The 24,359-nt window shown below is 45.2% G+C and overlaps 1 protein-coding gene across 1 annotated transcript in view; it reads right to left on the bottom strand.

Annotated features, from left to right (window-relative positions):
* The window catches only part of LOC124616559 (monocarboxylate transporter 2-like), an 80,475-nt gene that overhangs the window by 16,997 nt on the left and 39,119 nt on the right, over positions 1 to 24,359 (bottom strand). Inside the window, exon 6 of the mRNA XM_047144878.1 lies at positions 4,099 to 4,410. Coding sequence (XP_047000834.1) covers positions 4,099 to 4,410 — 312 coding nt within the window. The remainder of the gene's footprint in view (positions 1 to 4,098; positions 4,411 to 24,359) is intronic.

The raw sequence follows: 24,359 nt of genomic DNA, 5'->3' as shown, positions 1-24,359 counted from the left end.
TGATTGCTGTGTGAGAAATACAACAATGTAATGGTGTCAGAACCTTCAATGATAGCTTAGCATTTCGTGAGAAATAAAAGATAATGGCTCTGAGCACTATGGGACTTAACAGCTATGGTCATCAGTCCCCTAGAACTTAGAACTACTTAAACCTAACTAACCTAAGGACAGCACACAACACCCAGCCATCACGAGGCAGAGAAAATCCCTGACCCCGCCGGGAATCGAACCCGGGAACCCGGGCGTGGGAAGCGAGAACGCTACCGCACGACCACGAGATGCGGGCTATGGTATTTATGATGATGGGGTATATCCTCATGGCTAGTATACATATGTGTAGATCTAGTTATTTATTCTGAAGCAAACCCAGTGCTTTCACGCTTATGCAAGAATTGTATGTCGAGAGCCAATTAACCAACAGGTACAGACCAAACTAAATCAATGTCAATGTTTCCTCTAGCAAAAGCAGTCATCTTAGTACCTCTCACATTTTAATCTGAATTCTAGTGCAACAGATTGTAGTGCAACAGTCTCTAGGTGGCTTTCTGACAGGATTTGTGATCACTCGCCTCCTACACCATCACATCTTAGTGGGCAGATCACATTCCCCTTAAAAATTCATGCAGGTGAATTCGAGCCTTACGTATTCATCTTCTTTAACTCGACAAATTGTCAGTTCTTAGGGTATGGCTTGCTTCCATTAAGATATCACCAAATGAATCTGTCCTGGAGTGCATTGTTAGCCTACAGGCTTCCATAGCAAACAGAGCTGTCCGTGCTCAGTGGTCCACCCGGTGCTGGCAGGGCCTGGCGTGGTCTGCAGACATGGTTGGCAGTGTGTCCAGTGCTCTCTGGCTGACATATGTGCAGACAGTCAAAACAGCAGCTAATGTATCACACCTCATTCCAATCCTCGATACTTACAGTTATCATAGAAACTGGGGGCAGGAAGAACAGACACGAGCTCCACCTAAGTGGGAGAGGGGAGGGTTCAAATGGCTCTGAGCACTATGCGACTTAACTTCTTAGGTCATCAGTCGCCTAGAACTTAGAACTAATTAAACCTAACTAACCTAAGGACATCACACACATCCATGCCCAAGGCAGAATTCGAACCTGCGAGCGTAGCAGTCGCTCGGCTCCAGACTGTAGCGCCTAGAACTGCACGGCCACTCCGGCCGGTGGAGAGGGGAGGGGAGGAGCCTCGTCTCCTACAAACCGAGTAAATAAACAATATGCAAATTGAATTTAACAGAATGTCTGCTGGAACGTAATTGACATCGATTTGACTTTCATGTTGTGAGATCTTCTACACAAACAGCTCAGCACAGAGTATTTTACAATCAATTTCTGGATGGGGGAGGTGAGGGGGAAGTGGGCAAGGTGAGGGGATAGCTGAGGGATGTCCCAATAGGGGGAAAAGTGGCTCAGAACTGAACTAGGGAGGGGGTGACAAAGAAGTGTCCCTTTTCCCAGAGGTAGGGAGGAGGAATAGAGAGGTGGGGGGTTTCTCAGAAGGAAGGATTATTCTCAGGGTCATAAAACAACTGCCATAGCGTCATAAACCAATTAGCACAGCAGTGGGTTAAGAGGAGGAGGAGGGGCATAATTTACTGCAGAATGTATGCTCTCCCTTAATGTATGCAACCCCTCACAAATCAAAGAGAACCAGAGCTGGATTTACTCCATTACTGTTGGGACAAAAAATGTTACACCTCAAGAGGAAAAGAAAACAAATTTTGTCCAAGGACAGAAAACGAGGTTAGCGAATGAACCATAAAATACAATGCTATAAGTTGTGTAATGTTAAAAGTATTATTGTCACTGAGTCCAATATCAGCTAATGGGAAGTGAACCTGGGGACTATAAGGAAAGACAGTTTCAATCACTTTTATTTCTAGAACGAGATTTTCACTGTGCAGGGAAGTGTGTGCTGATACGAAACTTCCTGGCAGATTAGAACAATGTGCCAGGCTGAGACTCGAATGGGCTGGTGCTCTACCAATGGTGCTACCCAAACAAAGCTCATGTCATCGCCTCACAAAGTAGGAAATAAGATATTGGCGGTAGTAAAGTTGTGAGGCCAAGTTGTGAATCATGCTTGGAAGCAGAAGTGGTAGAGCACTTGCTCACAGAAGGAAATAGTCTGAGCTCGATTCTCGGTCTGGCACACAGTTTTGATTCACCAGGAAGTTTCACTTGTTTTATTCTTAGGATACTCTCATCAGTAGACACAGTGGGTGCCCAAAAGTAGGGAAACATCACGAGAAATGTATGGTTGGTAATAAATGCTGTTGATAGCCAAGATTGCAGGTTTTGCTGTTGTGTGTGACCACGAACGCCACTTACACACTGTTCTCAATACGGTATAAGTATCAGTCGTGGTCAGAATAGTGTTCTGTGTAGTTGTGACTGCACTATGTTGGTGCTATTTGTATTTGAACATTGATAAACTGTTGGTGCTCATTCGGTAGCTGCTTCCATAACCATGGTAGCTGAAGGCGTCGTGTTTCAAGAGGAATTGGATTGACAATTTATATCGCATACAAGGAGAGCAGGAAAACACTGTCAGCTAAGTCACAACGCAGACGAAAGTGTGTGTTGAGTGATTGTGACAAACGGTCGTTGAAAAGGATTGTGACGAAAGATAAGATGACGGCAGCTGCAAAAGTTACTGCAAAATTGAAGCTTGACTCGGAGATCCTGTCATCACTGTAACAACGCGAAGGGAATTCCATAAAAAGGGTATTGAAGGGTAAGCTGAAATTCCAAAGCACTCAACAGTGATGCAAAGACCCATACCACGAAAATAAGGTACCGGAGCCCAAAAACGTGGACTATGGAACGACTGAAGAAACTCATTTGGTCTGATGAGTATTGTTTCAAACCATTTGTGACTTCTGGCTAAGTTTGAAGGGTGTTCAGTGATGATTTGGACAGTCCTACAGTGGTATTTCATGGTCACTTTACACCCGAGCATTATGTGACCATTTTGGCTAATCAGATGTATCCTGTGATGGAGTATTTGTTCCCCGATGGTGATGCTGTGTTCCGTGACGCTAGGGCTCCTGTCCAGGACTAGTGTTGTGAGCACAAGGATGAATTTTATCATGTATATCTACATCTACATCTACATCCATACTCCGCAAGTCACCTGACGGTGTGTGGCGGAGGGTATTTGAGTACCTCTATCGGTTCTCCCTTCTATTCCAGTCTCCCCAGACCGCCTCGGCAACCAGATCTCAAGACTTTTGCGCCTTAGTAATCTACTTTGGAGTTAAAGGCGCATGATCGCAATCCACCTCCATCATCATCATTACCTGAATTTGTCTCTATTATGCAGGTATAATTGTTTATGATTTCCTTGAAAACCTTACGGGACCTTTATTTATCCATTCAGAGACGACTGAAAGCTGTTTTGAGTTCTAACTGTTGCCATTCACTGTATTAGGCACGGTAATATGTTTCTGGTCAGTCCATATTTTTGTCCACTCACTGCTGCAACAAGCACCCTGTAGTGCAGTACCATGCGGAGCCACCGAGGGCATAGAGGATAGTGCGACTGCAGGGATTTATCCCTTGCACGCTCCCCGTGAGACCCACATTTCCAACTTAATGTCCACACACTACATTCGTATGCCCGTGCGCACTACACTCATTACTCGCGGCAGACAATCATGCCGAGTCCCGTAAGAGTTCGGGCAATGTGTGTGCATCCGCACAGAAGAAGAAGTCAATGACGGGTTAGCCTTAACTATGTGAAGATGGTATCTATTCTTTCGGACATGTCCGAAAGAAAAGATACCATCTTCATACAAATTAGAGTGGTTGAGAATGTATCCATATTTAAGAATTAATTTGCAATGTGAACGTTAAGTGACTTTATCACTCAATATGATCCATCGAACATCAAACTAACTAACTAAGTAACTGCTATCAGCATCACCAGTGACAATTGGTTCTATGACAGGAGTCAGATCTCAGTAGATACAATGTTGGATTTAAAATCATTGAGCTGAATAAACTTTCCTCATAGAAATACAGACAAAATTAGCACTTTTCGTTAATGTTGTTTTAAACAGACTCTGGCTTGCTGACCTGAGCAAGTGATTCCACAGAGGACGGCAGCGACGAAGAAAGATAGGCGTGCGCTGACCTTGAGGCAGTCTGTGATGGAAGGCACCGTGAGCCTGGCCACGACGTCGCCGGCGGCCATCATGGTGAGGCAGAGCGCCGTATCGGACAGGGAGAGGTGTAAGCGGCGTTGCAAGTACATGGGCATCAGCAGCGAGAAGTTGACGCCCACCGTGAACATGCACCCCGTGCCGAACATCACGTTCAGGAACACCCAACTCCGGAGCAGGTCCAGGTCCATGAAGGTGATCACCCGACGCCACACAGGCTGCGGCTCTGTGAAGTCAAAGAAATAATTTAAACACAACTGCAAATTTTTATGGCAAAAATATTATACTTTGTGGAGTGGATAAAAACTGTTTTCAGCCTTCACAACAGATAAATGTGGTATTTTGACTAAAGTTCAGTCTTGATCACACCATTTATGTTTCAATGACATAGGTAACCGGTTTCGGTTATCTTTACATAACCATCATCAGACCAATGTTGACTTCGTAGCAGCTGAGGAGAGCTCCGCCTACCATCCTAAGGGAGCCATGGGTCTGATGATGGTTAAGTAAAAATAACCGAAACCGGTTACCTATGTCATTGAAACATAAATGGTGTGATCAAGACTGAACTTTAGTCAAAATATAATAATCTATTGATCATTGTATTCCAAAAAATGTTTACCAAAAAAGATAAATATGGAATTGGGGTCCCTATAATTACAAGGAAAGAAAAACAATAAATACACACATCAAAAAAAGTTTTGGGACACCCCAGTTCCCAGAACTCCGGAAGATAGACTGTGAATATTGTATCACAGAAACCGTCCCTTTGAGAGATGTCACTAAACCCTCCCAAAGATGGAAACAACCATGTATGAGCAGCGCCTATTAGACGGAGGGGGTCCGACAACCGATCAGTTCCAGTCATTCCACTAGGAAGGAGGTACACGGCTGGTGTTGTCTGTAGTTCAACTATGCCTAGACGGTCAATACCGCGGTTCGATCGCGTCCGCATTGTTACTTTGTGCCAGGAAGGGCTCTCAACAAGGGAAGTATCCAGGCGTCTCGGAGTGAACCAAAGCGATGTTGTTCGGAGGTGGAGGAGATACAGAGAGACAGGAACTGTCGATGACATGCCTCGCTCAGGCCGCCCAAGGGCTATTACTATGACCACTACCTACGGACTATGGCTCGGAGGTACCCTGATAGCAACGCCACCATGTCGAATAATGCTTTTCGTGCAGCCACAGGAACTGTGTGGAATAGGCTGCATGATTCGAAACTTCACTCCCGACGTCCGTGGCGAGGTCTACCTTTGCAACCACGACACCATGCAGCCTTCGGTGAAATTAAAAGCAAGGGAGGTAACACGAAGAGTGCAGCAGCAAATCCCCTGTTAAATGCAGAGGAGAGAGCAGACAGGTGGAATGCCTCTATGAGGAGAGAACTTGTCTGATGACGTGATAGAAGAAGAAGGAGTCGATAGGGGAGAGGTAGGAGATCCAGTATTAGAGTCAGATTTTAAAAAGGCTTTAAAGGACTTAAGATCAAGTGAGGCAGAACGGATACATAACATTTCATCGGAATTTCTGAAATCACCAAGGAAGTGTCAACAAAACGACTATTCACCTTTGTGTGCAGAATGTATGAGACTGGTGATATACCATTAGACTTTCGGAAAAACATCATTGACGGAATTGCGAAGATAACAGTAGCCGACAAAAGCGAGAATTATCGCACAGTCAGCTTAACAGATGGGCCCAAACAACATGCCAAATGGACCGCTCACGTTCTCTTCACCGATGAGTGTCGCATATGCCTTCAAGCAGACAATCGTCGGAGACGTGTTTGGAGGCAACCCGGTCAGGCTGAGAGCATTAGACACACTGCCCAGCGAGTGCAGTAAGGTGGAGGTTCCCTGTTGTTTTAGGGTGGCATTATGTGGGGCCGAAGTACGCCTCTGGCGGTTGTGGAAGGCGCCGTGACGGCTGTACGATACGTGAATGCCATCCTCCTACCGATAGTGCAACCATATGAGCAGCATATTAGCGAGGCATTTGTCTTCATGGACGACAATTCGTGCCCCCATCGTGCACATCTTGTGAATGACTTCCTTCAGGATAAAGACATCGCTCGACTAGAATGGCCAGCATGTTCTCCAGACATTAACACTATCGAACATGCCTGGGAAAGATTGAAAAGGGCTGTTTATGGACGATGTGACACACCAACCACTCTGAGCGATCTACGCCGAATCGTCTTTGAGAAGAGGGACAATCTGGACCAACAGTACCTTGATGAACTTGTGGATAGTATGCCGCGACAAATACAGGATTGCATCAATGCAAGAGGACGTGCTACTGGGTATTAGAGGTACCGATGTGTACAGCAATCTGGACCACCACCTCTGAAGGTCTCGCTGTATGGTGGTACAACATGCAAAGTGTGGTTTTCATGAGAAATAAAAAGGGCATAAAGGATGTTTATGTTGATCTCTATTCCAATTTTCTGTACAGGTTCCGGAACTCTCGGAACTGAAGTGACGCAAAACTTTTTTTAATGTGTATACAAAAGAACAAAGGAATAAATGAAAGTACTAGCATGGTGTTTATACTGAAACTGGAGACAAGGTGTGTAATTTGGTGTGAAGGCCCATTGTAAGACGCAGAAAGTATAAAAATAATCACACTGGACGAAATTCTGCACTCTAGGTCTAATCGTCAGCATTGCCGCGTCTATGTTATGGTGTCCTGGATTTCATTCCCTGTCGGATCGGATGTTTTTTTCACTCTGAATTATTTTGTTGTCCTAGTCATTTCACCTCATGATCATCAAAGTGCAAGTTTCTGAAGTCGAGTAAAACAGGTAGAAATGCTTCTAGCCATTAAAATGGCCTCAATTGGGTTTCTTAAATTATGTCATCACCCGTCGAATCCGATCACTACAGATTAGGTCCAATCAGGCTATGAAACTGATTGCTACATGTCACCTGCGGTTTCAAATGGGCTTAGATATTTTCTTTGAGACTGAGATACGGTGACTTAGCGGGCGAATCAAGAAGCAATAGACTGTCTCAGTGTTCATCAAGCAACGGATGTATATGTTTCGACCTGTGCACAAGACATTTTTACCCAGGAAGACTGGAGCGAACAGCATACTTATTGTTATATATGAGGCGGAACTATGTGCCTCATGGAAAAAGGGTGACCCGGCTGAGTGACGCAATTTGACTCTTAGTCTGATCACAATGGGTAGCCATTACTTGCACGCGCTGATCACGTAGGCTGCAATTAAATACTTAGCTTTAATTCAGCATCAGCGGTGAACGTCGATCTTCACTTTGGACAATAATATTTACAAGTGCAGTTATAGACTGAACTACGAATACCTCTTTACAATTCTAGTTGCTTCACACATATACAGGGTGTTTCAAAAATGACCGGTATATTTGAAACGGCAATAAAAACTAAACGATCAGAGATAGAAGTACACCGTTTGTTGCAATATGCTTGGGACAACAGTACATTTTCAGGCAGACAAACTTTCGAAATTACAGTAGTTACAATTTTCAACAACAGATGGCGCTGCAAGTGATGTGAAAGATATAGAAGACAACGCAGTCTGTGGGTGCGCCATTCTGTACGTCGTCTCTCTGCTGTGAGCGTGTGCTGTTCACAACGTGCAAGTGTGCTGTAGACAACATGGTTTATTCCTTAGAACAGAGGATTTTTCTGGTGTTGGAATTCCACCGCCTAGAACACAGTGTTGTTGCAACAAGACGAAGTTTTCAACAGAGGTTTAATGTAACCAAAGGACCGAAAAGCGATACAATAAAGGATCTGTTTGAAAAATTTCAACGGACTGGGAACGTGACGGATGAACGTGCTGGAAAGGTAGGGCGACGGCGTACGGCAACCACAGAGGGCAACGCGCAGCTAGTGCAGCAGGTGATCCAACAGCGGCCTCGGGTTTCCGTTCGCCGTGTTGCAGCTGCGGTCCAAATGACGCCAACGGCCACGTATCGTCTTATGCGCCAGAGTTTACACCTCTATCCATACAAAATTCAAACGCGGCAACCCCTCAGCGCCGCTACCATTGCTGCACGAGAGACATTCGCTAACGATATAGTGCACAGGATTGATGACGGCGATATGCATGTGGGCAGCATTTGGTTTACTGACGAAGCTTATTTTTACCTGGACGGCTTCGTCAATAAACAGAACTGGCGCATATGGGGAACCGAAAAGCCCCATGTTGCAGTCCCATCGCCCTGCATCCTCAAAAAGTACTGGTCTGGGCCGCCATTTCTTCCAAGGGAATCATTGGCCCATTTTTCAGATCCGAAACGATTACTGCATCACGCTATCTGGACATTCTTCGTGAATTTGTGGCGGTACAAACTGCCTTAGACGACACTGCGAACACCTCGTGGTTTATGCAAGATGGTGCCCGGCCACATCGCACGGCCGACGTCTTTAATGTCCTGAATGAATATTTCGATGATCGTGTGATTGCTTTGGGCTATCCGAAACATACAGGAGGCGGCGTGGATTGGCCTCCCTATTCGCCAGACATGAACCCCTGTGACTTCTTTCTGTGGGGACACTTGAAAGACCAGGTGTACCGCCAGAATCCAGAAACAATTGAACAGCTGAAGCAGTACATCTCATCTGCATGTGAAGCCATTCCGCCAGACACGTTGTCAAAGGTTTTGGGTAATTTCATTCAGAGACTACGCCATATTATTGCTACGCATGGTGGATATGTGGAAAATATCGTACTATAGAGTTTCCCAGACCACAGCGCCATCTGTTGTTGAAAATTGTAACTACTGTAATTTCGAAAGTTTGTCTGCCTGAAAATGTACTGTTGTCCCAAGCATATTGCAACAACCGGTGTATTTCTATCGCTGCTCGTTTAGTTTTTATTGCCGTTTCAAATATACCGGTCATTTTTGAAACACCCTGTAGATCAACGTTCAATGCATAAACTGTATGTGGCGCCTTCCTAGGTCGTAGCTACTGACTTAGCTGAAGGCTGTGCTAACTAGCGTCTCTGCAAATGAGATCTCTGAAGCTATACAGAGTGAACCATTCCTATTAAAGTCGGCTGTAGAACTGGTCAGTGCGCTAGCTTGTCTCGTAAGACCAGCCGAGTGGCGGCGCTCGGTCTGCTAGCGTCGACAGTGGCGACTCGGGGGTCCGATGTGTACTGAAGGACCGCGGCCGATTTGAAGCCTACAACCCAGCAAGTGTGGTGCCGGGCTGTATGCTGTATTTCGTCTAATTTCGTCATCGCCGTCCGTGACCGAGTGATACACTGAGGGTTGTAGTATATTTCTAAAGTCATTATTTAAAGCTGGTTTTTCAAACTTTCTAAGAAGGCTGTGCACGAGTAAGTACTTTTGCGTCCCACAGATTGCGCTAGTGCGGCTTATGTGCTCCTGCCACATCAGACGGCATGCATTTCTGGGAGTTTAGTTGAGCATAGCGACACCAGAGTCGACAAATGGTGTGCAATGTTAGTGAATAGGAGTCTGACGTATGGAACTGAAGCGGCAACTTCGACTCAGAGTCACTGACAATGCAAGGCTACAGGGGATGTGTTTTACTACACGTATGTTAAACACTTGTGGCCTAAGGGTAGCGTCTTCGACGAGTAATTAAAACGGTTTGGGTCCCGCGTTTGAACCCCATCACTCCTTAAATTTGGAATAAAAATAGTCATCAATGGTGGCCGAAGACTTCCGGTACAAGAAGCCACCCTCATTCTGCCAGTGGCCTTGTTGAAGAGGCCGTAGAAAATTGGACAGAGGTTCTCGGCACTCACTTGCGATTGGGGGGGGGGGGGGGGGGGGGACTGACCCTAAAGGCGGAAGAATCGGCAATGATCAACGGCATGAGGATGTAGAAGGCAATGAATACCACTACTTTAAAGACACATAACACGTATCCACAGGACACGTGGCTTGTAAATGAAAAAGTGTCCAGATGATATCTCCATTGGCAAAACATTCTGGAACAGTCCCCCATTCGGATCTCCGGGAGGAGACTACCAAAATGGAGGTGACCATGAGAAAAAGACTGAATAACCAACAAAATAATGAGGTTGTCCCAGTCGGTGCATATAATGTCAGAAGTTTGAACGTTGTAGGAAAGCTAGAAAATCTAAAAATGGAAATTCAAAGGCTCAATGTAGATACAGTGGGAATCAGTGAAGTGAAATGGAAAGAAGATAAGCACTTCTGGTCAGATCTGTAATATTTACAGCAGTAAAAAATGGTATAAACCGAGAAAAAAATGGCTCTGAGCACTATGGGACTTAACATCTATGGTCATCAGTCCCCTAGAACTTAGAACTACTTAAACCTAACTAACCTAAGGACAGCACACAACACCCAGCCATCACAAGGCAGAGAAAATCCCTGACCCCGCCGGGAATCGAACCCGGGAACCCGGGCGTGGGAAGCGAGAACGCTACCGCACGACCACGAGATGCGGGCTATAAACGGAGAAGGATTAATTACAAAAAGGAAGGTAGATGAGAGAATAGTTACTGTGAACAGTTCAGTGATAGGGTTGTTCTCGTCTGGATCGACAGCAAACCAGCACCGACAACGCTATTTCGAGTATGCGTGCCGAGTCGCAAGCGGAACATGAAAAGATAGAAAAAGTATATGAAGATATTGAACTGCTTCAACTAGTAGTTCAATACGCAATGGAAGATGAAAATCTTATCGTCATGGGGCACTGGAATGTGTTTATAGGAGAAGAACTAGAAGAAAGCGTTACAGGAAAATATGGTCTTGGTACTATATACGAAAAAGGAGAATGATTAATTGCGATCTGCAATAAACTTCAGTGATAGGAAATACTATGTCCAAGAATCACAAGAGGATGTGATATAGTTGGAAAAGGCAAGGAGATACGGGAAGATTTCATTTACGCAACTTCATGGTCAGGCTGAGATTCTGAAATCAGATATAGACTCACAATTTAGTAATGATGAAGAGCAGGCTGATGTTTAAGAGACTAGTCAGGAAAAAACAGTATGAAATGAAATTGTATACGGACATAATAAGAAATGATAAGAAAAGCTAGAAGCTCTGTGAGGCTCTAAATACTGCGGCGACAATGAATAGCTGAGTAGGAAGTTCAGTTAAAAAGAAATGGAGGTCTCTAACAATGGCAGTCAAAGAAGCTTGAATGAAAAGTATAGGTACTAAAACTAAACTTCTCCCGAACAGGCCATGAAGGCCCAACGGTACTGACCGGCCGCCGTGTCAACCTCAGCCCACAGGCGTCACTGGATGCGGATATGGAGGGTCATGTGGTCAGCACAACACTCCCCGACCGTATGTCAGTTCCCGAGACCGGAGCCGCTGCTTCTCAATCAAGTAGCTCCTCAGTTTGCCTCACCGGGCCTGAGTGCACCCCGCTTGCCAACAGGGCTCGGCAGACCGGATGGTCACCCATCCAAGTTCTAGCCCAGCCCGACGGTTCTTAACTTTGGTGATCTGACGGGAACAGGTTCTACCAATGCAGCAAGCCCGTTGGCCAAAAGTATAGGTACAAGGATGAGAAATGCGAGGAAACCATGGATAACAGTAGAAATACTTCAGCAGACAGACGAAACAAGGAAGTTCAGAAACTTTCAGGGACCTTCAGGAATATATAGATGCAAGTCGCTTAGGAACGAAATAAACAGGAAGTTCTGGGAAGCTAAGCTGAAATGGCTGCAAGGAAAAGTGAAGAAATCGAAAAAGAACTGATTGTCGGAATGCCTGACTCAGAATATAGGAAAGTCAAAACAGCCTTCGGTGAAACTAAAAGCAAGGGAGGTAACATTAAGAGTGCCGTAGCAAATCTCCTATTAATTACAGAGGAGAGAGCAGATAGGTGGATTGCCTCTATGAGAGGAGAACTTGTCTGATGACGTGATACAAGAACAAGGAGTCGATAGCGGAGAGGTAGGAGATCCAGTATTAGAGTCAGATTTTAAAAATGCTTTAAAGAACTTAATTTCAGGTGAGAAAGAACGGATCGATAACATTTCATCGTAATTTCTAAGATCACCGGGAATTGTCAACAAAACGACTATTCACCTTGGTGTGCAGAATGTATGAGGCTGGTGATATGCCATTAGACTTTCGGGAAAAACATCATTGACGCAATTCCGAAGATAACACATCATTGACGCAATTCCGAAGATAACAGTAGCCGACAAAAGCGAGAATTATCGCACAGTCAGCTTTTCAGGGCATGCATCCAAAGACGAAAATAAGAGAGACCAGAAATGTGAAAAGCGAAAAACTTAACATCAAATCAAGAAGTAGGCGACGTCTTGGAATTTCGCTCTCTAGGCAGCAAAATAACCCACGACGGATGGAACAAGATGGTCACAAAATGCTGACTAGCACTGGAAAAAAGAGCACTCTTGGTCAAGTGAAGTCAACTAGTATCAGACAGTGGCCTGAATTTGGGGAAGAAATTTCTGAAAATGTATATGTGGAGCACAGCGTTGTTTGGTACTAAAACACTGACTGCGGAAAAACCGGAACTCAATAGAGTGGAAGCATTTGTGATGTGGTGCTGCAGCAGAATGTTGAAAATTAGTTGGACTGATAATGTAAGGAATGTGGAGGTTATCGTTAGAATCGCTGAAGAAAGGAATATTTGGAAAACACTGTCAAGATGAAGAGACCGTATGATAGGACACCTGCTGAGACATCAGGGAATAACTTCCTTGTCAGTAAAGGGTGCTGTAGCGGGTGAAAAGTGTAGGTGAAGACAGATATTGTAACACATCCAGCAAATAATTGAGAGTGTTGGTTGCAAGTGCTAATCTCAGATGGAAAGGTTGGCAAAGGGGAATAAATCGTGGAGGGCTGCATCAAACTAGTCAAAAGGCTGATGACTCAAAAAAAAAGTAAGTCGTTAACTACGCGATTAAGTAAGAATACAATTAATTCAGTCTGTTACACAGAAGGTGGACGTTGAAACATCTGGCAGAGTTTGACAAATCGGAACTAATACGTTGGCAGGGCTTCTCAAAGGATCAGGAGACAAAACATTTATAATGTCGAAGCAGTACACCAAAGTAGAGTATACGTTTGCATCAATGGCTGAATTAGAATGCATATTCATCACTAACTCTGCAAAGCAAGTCTTCAAAATGAGGCTCGAAGTTACTGAAACTCAGTAAAATGATTTGACTGTCCGTATGGCTAGATCTCATTGTGTTAATCTTCAGATGGAAGCTGAAAAGGCAACGAAATCAGTCATTGGTCGTATCTGCGTGTAAATTCAACTCAGCAGCTCATCCGCTCAGAGGTGCCTGGATTCTCAGCTGTTGTGATGTGGAGAAAAAGTCTGGTGGTGGACCGTCTAGGAAGAGCCCTGGCGGTGAAGTGAATTTGTACCTACTGCTTCCTGAAAGAAAGACTCGTATTTCCACGCTTTCATTCACCGCCATCAATCTTTTTGACTAAATTATAGACATTCGGAGCGCCGGCCATAAAAGGGTACCTTAAAATGAGCTGGCCTCCTTCTCTGACACTGGTTTCATGAGGGTAACCAATAATATGCTCCATAACACTTGGACTGAAAAACTGCATCATACTCTCTTTCCACCTCTATTGCCAGTGACGTGAGATCTCGACAGCAGAGTCGAGTTTATCTCTCTAACTTTTCAACTATCTATCTTAACCACTCCTGACTGTTCTTGTATGTGTTAAACATTTCGTTTTTGAAGTGCCTGAGTTCGGTGGCATCCCACCCCATCAAAGGTAGCCTAGCTCCCAGGTTCTCCTTCCACCTGCTGATCTTCTTTGTTGGGAGTGGTGTGTATCAAAGAAGCTCTCCTTTCTATGTACTTTTAATAACAGCGTTCTTCTAGGACTCGATGAAAACGGTATTTGTCCTCTTACTACATTCAGGTTGTTAAAAACAAGACCCTGTAGTAGCCATACGCTTTGAGGGGATCGTATCTATATATTGACTTCCGATGAGTGGCACCCCATGGGTGGTTCTTGAAAGCAAAGCCAGATGACCAAATGACACTGAGTTCGTCACTGGCGATGAGAGAGTTCGCAGCTCATGGTCTAGTGGTTAACATTGCTGTCTATGGATCACAGGGTCCCGGGGTCGACTCCTGGCCGGGTTGGAGATTTTCTCCGCACAGGGACTGGGTGTTTGTATTGTCCTCATCATTTCATCATCATCATCACTATTCTTGACAGTGGCTAGATTGGATTCTGTAACGAATTGGACTGTGTAAAAATTGGGACTTCGTACGGGCACTGATGCCCGCGCAGTTGAGCGCCCCGAAAACCAAACATCATCATCACTGCCGATGAGCCCTTCTGTGAATTCTGCAAAGGGGCAGCATATTCTATTGGCCCACATGATCAGCTGCATCTATGCACATGCAGTTCACTCAGCGTAACGTAACGTAAAAATTGGAGACCACCGAATAGACAAAGGTACGGAATTCTGCTCCCTAGGCAGCTAAATAACCCATGATGAACAGAGCAAGGAGGATATAAAATGCAGACCAGCACTGACAAAGAGGACACTCCTAGCGAAGAGAGTTCTGCTAGTATCAAAGATAGCCTTAATTTAAGTATGAAATTTCTAAGAATTTGCATCTGGTGAAACGCATTGTATGATAGCCAAACATGGACTGTGGTAAAACCAGATCAGAAGAGAATTTAAGCATCTGGTATGTGGTACTACAGATTGCTAAAAACTGATAAGGTGAGAAATGAGAAGGTTCTGCACTGTATCGACAAGGAAAGGAACGTACGGAAAAAAGGAGAAGAATAAGAGACAGGATGATAGGACATCTTTTAAGGCATTGGGGAATAGCCTCTATGGTACTAGAGGGAGCTGTAGAGAGAAAAAAATTGTAGTGTAAGACAGAGATTGGACTACATCCCCCAAATAACTGAGGCGGCAGTGTTCCGGCGTAACCACGAGCACCGGCACGAAGACGAAGAATGCAAGACCAGAGAGGGCGGTGAGACTACGTCAACCAATAGCACGCTGACTAGGACGTCACCACTATAGAAGCGACCTCTACAAGGAGAGGATATAAGAGCCGCTCCTGCCAGCCTCGGCTGCACAGTACTAGAAGGCACAGTACTAGAACCGGCCTAGAAGAGAGCGCTACGATAGCAGTTAATAGGGATCCATGTCCAATGCTTGTGTGGACACTGTCTACAGCGAAAGACACTGACTGATTACATGTTGCCCACCGCTTGCGACGCCATTGTAAATTCAACGTTAAGTATTGTCAATATTACTTGATTGCAATAAAAACTATTAATGTGATTTGCTTGAATTACTGTATGGGTTTCCGAGAACGCAACGTCCTTAAGGCACCCTAAAAGCGACAAGTGGGCAGGATCCCCCATTGGCAACGGACCCTGCACCTGACAGCCACGGAATTTTTTGTGTTTTCTTTTTGCTGGTGCATTAATTTCTCTTGTCTTTACTTTGCAGGGGCATTCACTTGTTTTAATAGTTTTTTGTCGTGTTTGCTAATCAGTGTTTTCATGTGGGTATTTGCAGAATATTTCTTTGCTTTTATACTTACTTTGTTTGCTTGCTTGTCTTGTGTGATTGTTCCATTTGTCACTCCCAACATGTTCACCCCACCTATCCCGCGCCATGCTCAGGCGCCACAAGCGTTAAATGCCACTCATCTAATGCAGATGTTTCAGTTCCAGACGTAGCAGATATCTGCACTACTCAACACGGTGCAGCAGCTACTAGCCAACGCTGCGCACCCGACGGAACACGCACCACCTACAACGACACCTTTTCGACAGTTTTCTGAACAAGATCAGGAATGGCTTGTACGTTTTTCCCAGTTTGAAGCACACTTACTAGCTCACAATGTACCAGCTACTGTGAAACTTCCACATCTATTATCTACAGTAGGAAGTGCAGTGTTTGCGCTTCTACAAAAACTCTTTCCTAACGCCACTCCGAATGAACCTCCTTACGACACACTGGTAAAATCACTAACAAACTATTGTCACCAACAAGTAAATGTGGCATCAGCTAGGTATCAATTCTTCAATTGCAAAAAACGGTAAGAACAAACTTGTCGTTGTGTACAATGTACCTGGTGTCAGACTCAGAGAACAGATTCTGAAACAGTCTGGTGCATTATTTCAGCAGGTAGTGCTAATACTAGATCAGCACCATTCCGGTGCCTTCTCAGCTCATACAATGAAGCCGGCCGAAGTGGCCGAGCGGTTCTAGGCGCTTCAGTCTGGAACCGCGCGAGCGCTACGGTCGCAGGTTCGAATCCTGCCTCGGGCATGGATGTGTGTCATGTCCTTAGGTTAGTTAGGTTTAAGTAGTTCTAAGTTCTAGGGGACTGATGACCTTAGATGTTAAGTCCCATAGTGCTCAGAGCCATTTAAACCATTTTCCATACAATAAGGAGCCAGCTATTTGTCGTGTTGAGTCCACTGTTTCCGATGGGCCCATTCTGTGGCGGCAGCAGCTCGCCATACGGAATAAACACCTCTCCACTCCGCATAAGCAGTTCGCTAAACAGTCGGCTACGCAGGCGAACAGAATTCTTTCCCTCAGTGTTATTCAAGGCACAAACGCTAGCACTGCCTATCCAGACAAGCTCAGTGTTACGCTTGTGGTATGAAAGGACATGCACAATCAGTATATTTGCAACGGAACAAACATAAGAATTCGGCCCACTGACAAAAATCTTGTCACTAGGCCGCTGTCATTAATGCAGTATATTCAAAGTCTGCAAGACATTTGCCAGTTCCTCCAATATCACAGAACTGCAGTCAGTTTTAGAGAAAAATGAACTATTATATTCGGTTCATACCGAATGCTGCACAAATGGCAGCTCCATTGCATCCCTTGTGTCGCAAGAATGTCCGCTTTGTTTGGACAGATGAGTGCCAAGTAGCTTTTCAAAAACTTAAAGATGTACTTCTCAGTGATCGATGCTTATTAGTTCACTTTGATCCTGACAAACCAGTTGTACTGCAAGCTGATGATACCTCTTACGCAATCGGTAGAGTGCTTTAACACAGAAATGGTGATAAAGGCAGGCCTATTGTTTTCGCATCAAAAGTGTTGTCCAAAAGTCAGTGTAACTATTCACAAATTCAGAAAGATCCTTTGGTTATTGTGTACGGTGACACCAAATTTCACCGGTATTTGTATGGCAGATCACAAGACTATGAAGTCCTTGTTTCATCCTGAGCCGTCATAAAAATTTCTGTTTTGAAGAGCGCACTGCAGTGCGTTGTGTGGAGCAGCCGCCCTCCGTTTCTGGCGGTGGCGCCGCTGTGGCAATCGCAGCTTTGGTGTCTCCCTCTGGTGGGAAAGGTTGCCTGTTCGCGTGAATTTAAGGAGCACTATGAGCTCGTCAATAGGTCGGTCTGGGTCTGTCTCTTGTCCGAATTTGTGGCGCGGTGAGATAACTCAACGAGTGGTCGCCCGGTCGGGGGCTTAGTCCCTGCATCTGAGTCTGAGCGTTAGGCCGCCAGTCTGCCCGAGTTGCTCAGGCAATGCTCATTGGCGGTTGGATCGATCGGTTGGTCGGTCGCGCACTGAGACACAAGATGACTTGTCCGCCTTGAGCGTCGGCACATGTGAGGTCGGGCGTCGCGGCCGACACCAGAGCAACAGGAGTCAACCCACGGCATCGGTCTGCGACGCCGCGAGAAGGGAGATCAGCGCGCCTTCCTGCGTCCGTTGAAGCGGCTGGCAGCGGACGGTTCGGGAGAGCGATTTTGGGTGCTGCGCCAGGTCTTCGCCAGAAATCGCAGTTTATTAGAACTGATTGCTGATATGTTATCTACTTGTTAAATTCTACTTGTTTTCTTGGTGAGGTCACCAACCGCTTTGTTTTGGGGTCGGCCCACGATTATTCTCCGTTTGCCCACCGGCGGGAAGGTGGTTATTTATGAATTGGGTGGTCCGTTTTTCCCTTGTGGAGTAGGGGCGGGTTAGAGTAGCCGGCGGTTCGGGTTGTTCGGTAATCGCCCTATCAATCTGCCGTACATTAATAGCTGCCCCTGTTTGTCGGATTCGGTGGGTTAACGAATTTATTGCTTGAAGTGTAACGGCCTAATTCCTGAAATATGTTTTTATCTTGCCTATCATCTTGAGAGTCGGTATATGTGTACTGTAGAGCATCTTTGGCCAACCTTGTATAATTTTATGTAAGATTACATTTCGTGGGCTTTTATTTAAATGGTCATTTTAGTATATAAAGTTGCCACCCTTCCACCGTGAGACTTTTCTTAGAAGTTAATATTAAGATGCACCGTCGGTGGCAACTTAATCGTTTAATTTTAGTGTTTTGTACCATTTCCATCCCTGCTACTGTTCAAAATGGCTCTGAGCATTATGGGACTTAACATGTGAGGTCATCAGTCCCCTAGACTTAGAACTACTTAAACCTAACTAACCTAAGGACATCACACACATCCATGCCCGAGGCAGGATTCGAACCTGCCACCGTAGCGGTCACCCGGTTCCAGACTGTAGCGCCCAGAACCGCTCGGCCACTCGGGCCGGCCGCTCCTACAGGGTGCATAATTTGTGTGCTTGTGTGAATTGTTAAAACTTTTACTTAAGGTAATCTGGTGTGTTGCAGATTTGCATCTGTTTAGTCTTTCAGAGGTTGTTGTGAGCGGTCGTAACTACGGTTGTGTCAAAAGGGAGCGGCAAGCTTCTCAGCCCGAAAGCTCATACACTCATAAATTTGTTTCTTTCTGCCTCTGAATAAATTGTAACTTGATATTTAGAGGGTGCTTTCTGCTTATAATTTTAAATCTGTTTTAAAAAATGTTTTTAGGAATAAAATTTCCATTTGTTAAAAGCAATTTCTTTTCGATTTCATCAGTTACTCCTTGGGAACTGCTTCCACACTCACATAGTGTGATTAAATGTGTTAATGTTCTTGGTGAATCGCTAGTAAATAAAATAAATTTTTAAGAATATTCTTTGAAATTAAATCCACGGTTCACATCCGACGAAACCCGTTCCTGTACGAACTGGCCAAAAATTGCGTAGTTGGGTTTTGTTGTTGTCTCAATACTAGTACGAGACTGTATCGTCCAACAGCTCAACATGGTAATGCGGACGCACTTTCCTGTCCTCCCATTGGTCCTGATACAGGCTTTGACGCTTCTGCTGCATCTTGTTGTCAGAGCGATGCTCAAGACTCTGAATTGCTTCAGTCTTTTACGCTGACCTATAGGAAAATTGCACAGGCCACGGAAGCTGATTCAGATTTGAACATTTTGCTAAAATATATTGGCATATGTTGGCCTCGTTCCTTGCACAGAATATAGAACTCCGTAGTGCGTCAATACCTTGAACGTCGGCATAGCCTAGCTATACAGAAAGGAGTAATTCTTGTTCAAAATGACAGTGGACAGTCACATGTGATGATTCTTAAGGCTTTGCAAAAGAAGTGTTGTAGTTACTTCACCAAGGACAATGGGGGATTATTCGTACGAAGCAGTTAGCGCGTCGACACTGTACTTGGCAGGGTATGGACGCGCAAATACAACAGATGACATCGCAGTGTTACACATGTGCGGAAAATCAGTCTGCTCGGCCACAACAATTCTCTGCTTGGCCAAAGTCACAATGACCATGGCAACGTGTGCACATATACTTTGTACTACTTTTTTTGGAACACTCGCTGGTTGATTGTGGTTGACTCGTATCCTTTTGCTGTGCCAATGAACACGACAACGTCACCTAGCACAATTCAAGTGTTTTCCTCTGTTTTTTACCTAGAAGGCATACCTGAATTAATAGTGTCAGAGCCAGCCGTTCTGGCCGAGCGGTTCTAGGCGCTTCAGTTCGGAACCGCGCTGCTGCTGCGGTCGCAGATTCGAATCTTGCCTCGAACATGGACGTGTGTAATTGGTTAGCTAGGTTTAAGTAGTTCTAAGCCTAAGGGACTGATGACCTCAGATGTGAAGTCCTATAGTGCTTAGACCCATTTGAAATAATAGTGTCAGACAACGGCCCTCAGTTCACATCAAATTAATTTGAAACATTCTGTGAACGCAATGGCACACAGTATCTAACTACCGCACCGTTCCATCCACAGTCAAACAGCGAAGCGGAACGCTTTCTCAGAACCTTCAAGCAGCACATGGCCAAACTTCGCTTCGCACGCACCATGGATCAAGCATTGCAACTGTTTCTCGCCTCACGCCGTTCGCATCCACGAGATGGACCATCGCCGGCGAAATTGCATCACGGCCGCCGTCATCGGACACTGCTCCAACTGCTCCACCCTCCTCAGCACCCCGCGTCGAAGGAAGGCCGCCAGTATCGCTACACACTGCATGATATTGTCTTTTACAGGTTTTTAGCGGCAGCAGACGGTTGACGCGAGGCGAGATCGTCCGTCTACTTGGCGCTTGCGTGTATCTTATTTCAGATCCAGATGGCTTGCAGCGCCGACATCAAAGTCAACTTTGCCTCTGTCACTTGCACGATCATCTTTCAGTGTCTCTTCCCCCAGATTCACGGATCCAGAGGACAGCGCGGCCACAGCAGTCGCCAGAGGGTGTCACCACGACACCTCGGGACGACCCCATGGAGACGTAGGCTTCGCCTTCTCCGCCTGCTCTCGTCCTACGAATGGATCTGGACCCGCCCTCACCGCAGCATTCGCCGCCTTCTTCATCTGGTTCATGGCATCAGTAGGTGGACATGTACCCTTGTCGTCGTTTTCCAAGGGACGTTTCCACCAGAGTGAAGGCCGGATAGCGAAAGTTTGATGCGATGCGCCCACACTTCTGCCTCCCCGCCGTGGTCGCACTCCCTACAGGGCGACGGTCAGCCGCTTTGGGGAGAGGGGGGGGGGCGGGGGGAAGGTTCTGCTGTAACCAAAAGCACCGACACGAAGACGGCAAGAGCAGAGAAGGCGGTGTGACGAGGTCAGCCAACAGCACACTGACTAGGACATCACCACGACAGTAGCGGCCTCTACAAGAAGAGGATGTAAGTGCCGCTGCTGCCAGCCTAGGACGCTCGGTACTAGACGGCAAAGTATTAGCAGAGAGCGCTACGATAACAGTTATTAGTGATCCATATCCATTGCTTGTATGGACACCGTCTATAGCGAAAGACGTTGACTGTTTGCATGTCGCCCATCGCTTGCGACACCATTGTAAATTCAAAGTTCAGATTCGTCAATCTCACTTTATGGTAATAAACTATTAATGTGATTTGTTTGAATTTTTTGCATAGTTTTCCGAGAACTCAGCGTCCTGTAAGGGATCCGTGATCCCACGAACATAGATATTAGTATCCGACACCCAGGTCGATAGTGCACAGGAGTCGATTGTCGAGCGCTGCCAGAGGCAGTGAGGTGAGTGTAGAGTGAGCTGTAGTACTGGAGAGACGGGCAAGAATGGTGGTCGAGTGAGTAGTAAACGGCGAATTCACCGGAGTATGACAAATGAGCGCGTCCCCCTGATCGTTGTGGGGTGGACCCTCGCCGATACTGATTCGCGAGTGATATGAAACCAAAAGTGACAAGCGCCGAATTACGTGTTTCGCGTCAATCGCGTCGGCCAGCGACAACCATGGATTTCAGTGAGGCTTGTTGTGAATGTTAACCATCATCATTACGGATGACGAAGTACTTGAAATCAGCAACCAATAAAAAGATATAACCGTAACTAAACGTGTAAGGCGAAGGTAGCAACTGCCTCAGAATTTGTGTGTTAGTAGAAAATATATATCAGTTTGTAGATCGCAACCTTGATGATCTTCAATAATAGACAAACTTTCAATCATTAACTATTCCGTCTCAGAACAGCCACACTCGGTTGAAATACCCCCGAAACCACAGCAGAAAAACCGATAGTCTTTCATCCATTAAGCACACGGTTATATAATTATAATAATTAACTATTTGGCGGCTTCGGTAAATTACCCAAAACCCAATAAAGGACAAAACGGGGGTGTTTCAGTCATTTAGGCAGTCTATAAACGATGAGTGTGCAGGACCCCACAGGCAGGTTGTCACTGCTGTTGTGAAATGGAAAGGTTGGCGGGCCATATCAAACCAGTCATAAGTCTGGCGACTAAAAAAAGAGAAAAAATAGACAAGGAGCTGGTATGGGCAGCGACTGCAAACACTTCGTAGCGTCACCAAATCAGGATCATTAATGGTTTGATTGCCGGGATTGTTTGGACGCTGGTGTGGCTGGTCCAGGAACTGGAAATGGCTAATATCAGTATGGTTCTATATAGAAGGTGAATTGGAAGTTGCTGTCACCAACAGGACAGACAGATGATTTGTGAGTTGGAATTGGCCATCAAAAGTAGAAACAGTTGGCGCTGGAGAGCCTCCACTTGGAGACGGAGCTGGAAACGTGGAACAGCAGCAAGACGGTTCTGCTGACGGACAGTCTAGACAGAGTGTGCTTTCCAGCCGACCTGTGGCATCATTCTGGCAGAAGCAGGGTATAGTGCTTGCCTTCGTATGTCCAATGGACACAGTGTCGCTGGGAGTAGGGATGCGCTAGCTGAAGTATAGCTTGCTGTACGGCATGTGGACAGCACTGTGTAGCGAAGGCTTCTGGTGCTTTTTGTCGTCCAAACCGTTTAGCCTATGCTGACATACTTAAGTAACCAGAGGTTTACGTTAATGAAATGCAGCGAGACTGCTGCTAGGCATGGAATTTGTAGAGCAGTGCTGTATCTGATTGAGTTTCATCCTTATGGATATGTTTGCCTATTACTGTTGTTCCTTTCCTTTGTGTCATTGCTATGGGATTTACGTTTCGTTAATGTCATGCTGTGGATTGTACCTGTATCGGCCTATTGTCTGTCTGGTATGTGCTTAAGGAGTCTGTCATAGTTGGGTGCATTTTATGGTTAGATTCTGGAACAAGATCTTTGATTAGATTCCTTTAGGTTCTTCTGTTGATATGCAAGTGGCTGTTGTTTTATGTGTTAACTGGTCCTGCCTTGATTGCAAGGTTTTGATCTCAGTTAGGCAATGCGTTGATCATTGATTCTGTTTATTAGGTTAACGCTGTCACATTTTGTATTTCGTTTTTCTCTTTTAATAAAGCTGAGCGTTCCATAGAGGCAGGAGGTTTATAATTATTTTACTAGGTATCAAGGTGATTTGATTTCTCATTTCTGCTTTCTCATGTATGTGCTCTGATTTATTGTGTTGTTTAATAAAACTGATTCACACTTTGTTAAGAGCCTATATAATCTCCAGCTACTTTCCACTCCCACGGTCAACCTGCGCCACGAGGCTTTCTCGTTAGCAATGTCATACATTGTTTGGCCAGAGTCATTTGTAAGCAATCTCCTTTGTAGACTGATAGGATTTACCTAGTAATTTTACTGAAAGACGTGGTGCTGTTATTAGCACTCAGTACTCTTATTCAGCAGAATGAGGGTTCGAAGCCGTCCTCAGACATCCAGATTTGGGTTTTCGATTATTTCCCCTAACTAGTTAATGCAAATGCCACGATGGTTCCTTTGAAAAGGCCTTACCAGTTTCCTTTCCCGTCCTTCCCAAATCCAAGCTTATGTCCTGTCCTTAATGACCTCATTATCAGCAGAGTATTAAACTCTAGAGTTCCTTCCTTTCTTTTTTCTTCTTCCTAATATCCTACAAGTGAACGAAAGTCCACCACCTGCTTTACTTGTGACTGAGCCTGTGTGATCGTCCCATTTCATTTTCCTAGAAATTGTTACACCCAGCTATTTAAACAAACTAACCAATTCCATGTGAGTCTGTGCATCACCGTGAATCACCATCAGCAGCGACTACCCTTTACCTCCAGCCAGAGCAGAAAGCAGAAAAGGACTGTTAAATTTGAAAGTAAGTTCTTGATTATCAGTTATTTATAATAATGTTGTTATTATTCATTTATTAATATATATGGCTACACTTTCATTTTGTTATCTATTTCTAGAACAGTACTTAAGATCTCTGACCCGCCCAGGGCACAAAGGTGTTCAACATACAGTTGTCTGCACCACCACAGCAGCAGCAGTCCACAGGCAGTCTTCCTGGTTCACCATTCCTGGTACTACCTTCACAGCAATCGCTGCCAGAACTTCATCAACTCGCAGAATACTGCTATTCGCAAGTATATATAATCTGGTGTCTAGTGAGTCTAAGCATGTGACTGTTGGCTTAGCAACTAAGAGTGACTCGATTAGTAACTGAAGT

The sequence above is a fragment of the Schistocerca americana genome, chromosome 5 (genome assembly GCF_021461395.2).
Source record: "Schistocerca americana isolate TAMUIC-IGC-003095 chromosome 5, iqSchAmer2.1, whole genome shotgun sequence".
Taxonomy (NCBI): domain Eukaryota; kingdom Metazoa; phylum Arthropoda; class Insecta; order Orthoptera; family Acrididae; genus Schistocerca; species Schistocerca americana.
Note: the sequence above shows the minus strand (reverse complement) of the source record. Positions and strands in the feature narration are given on the sequence as shown.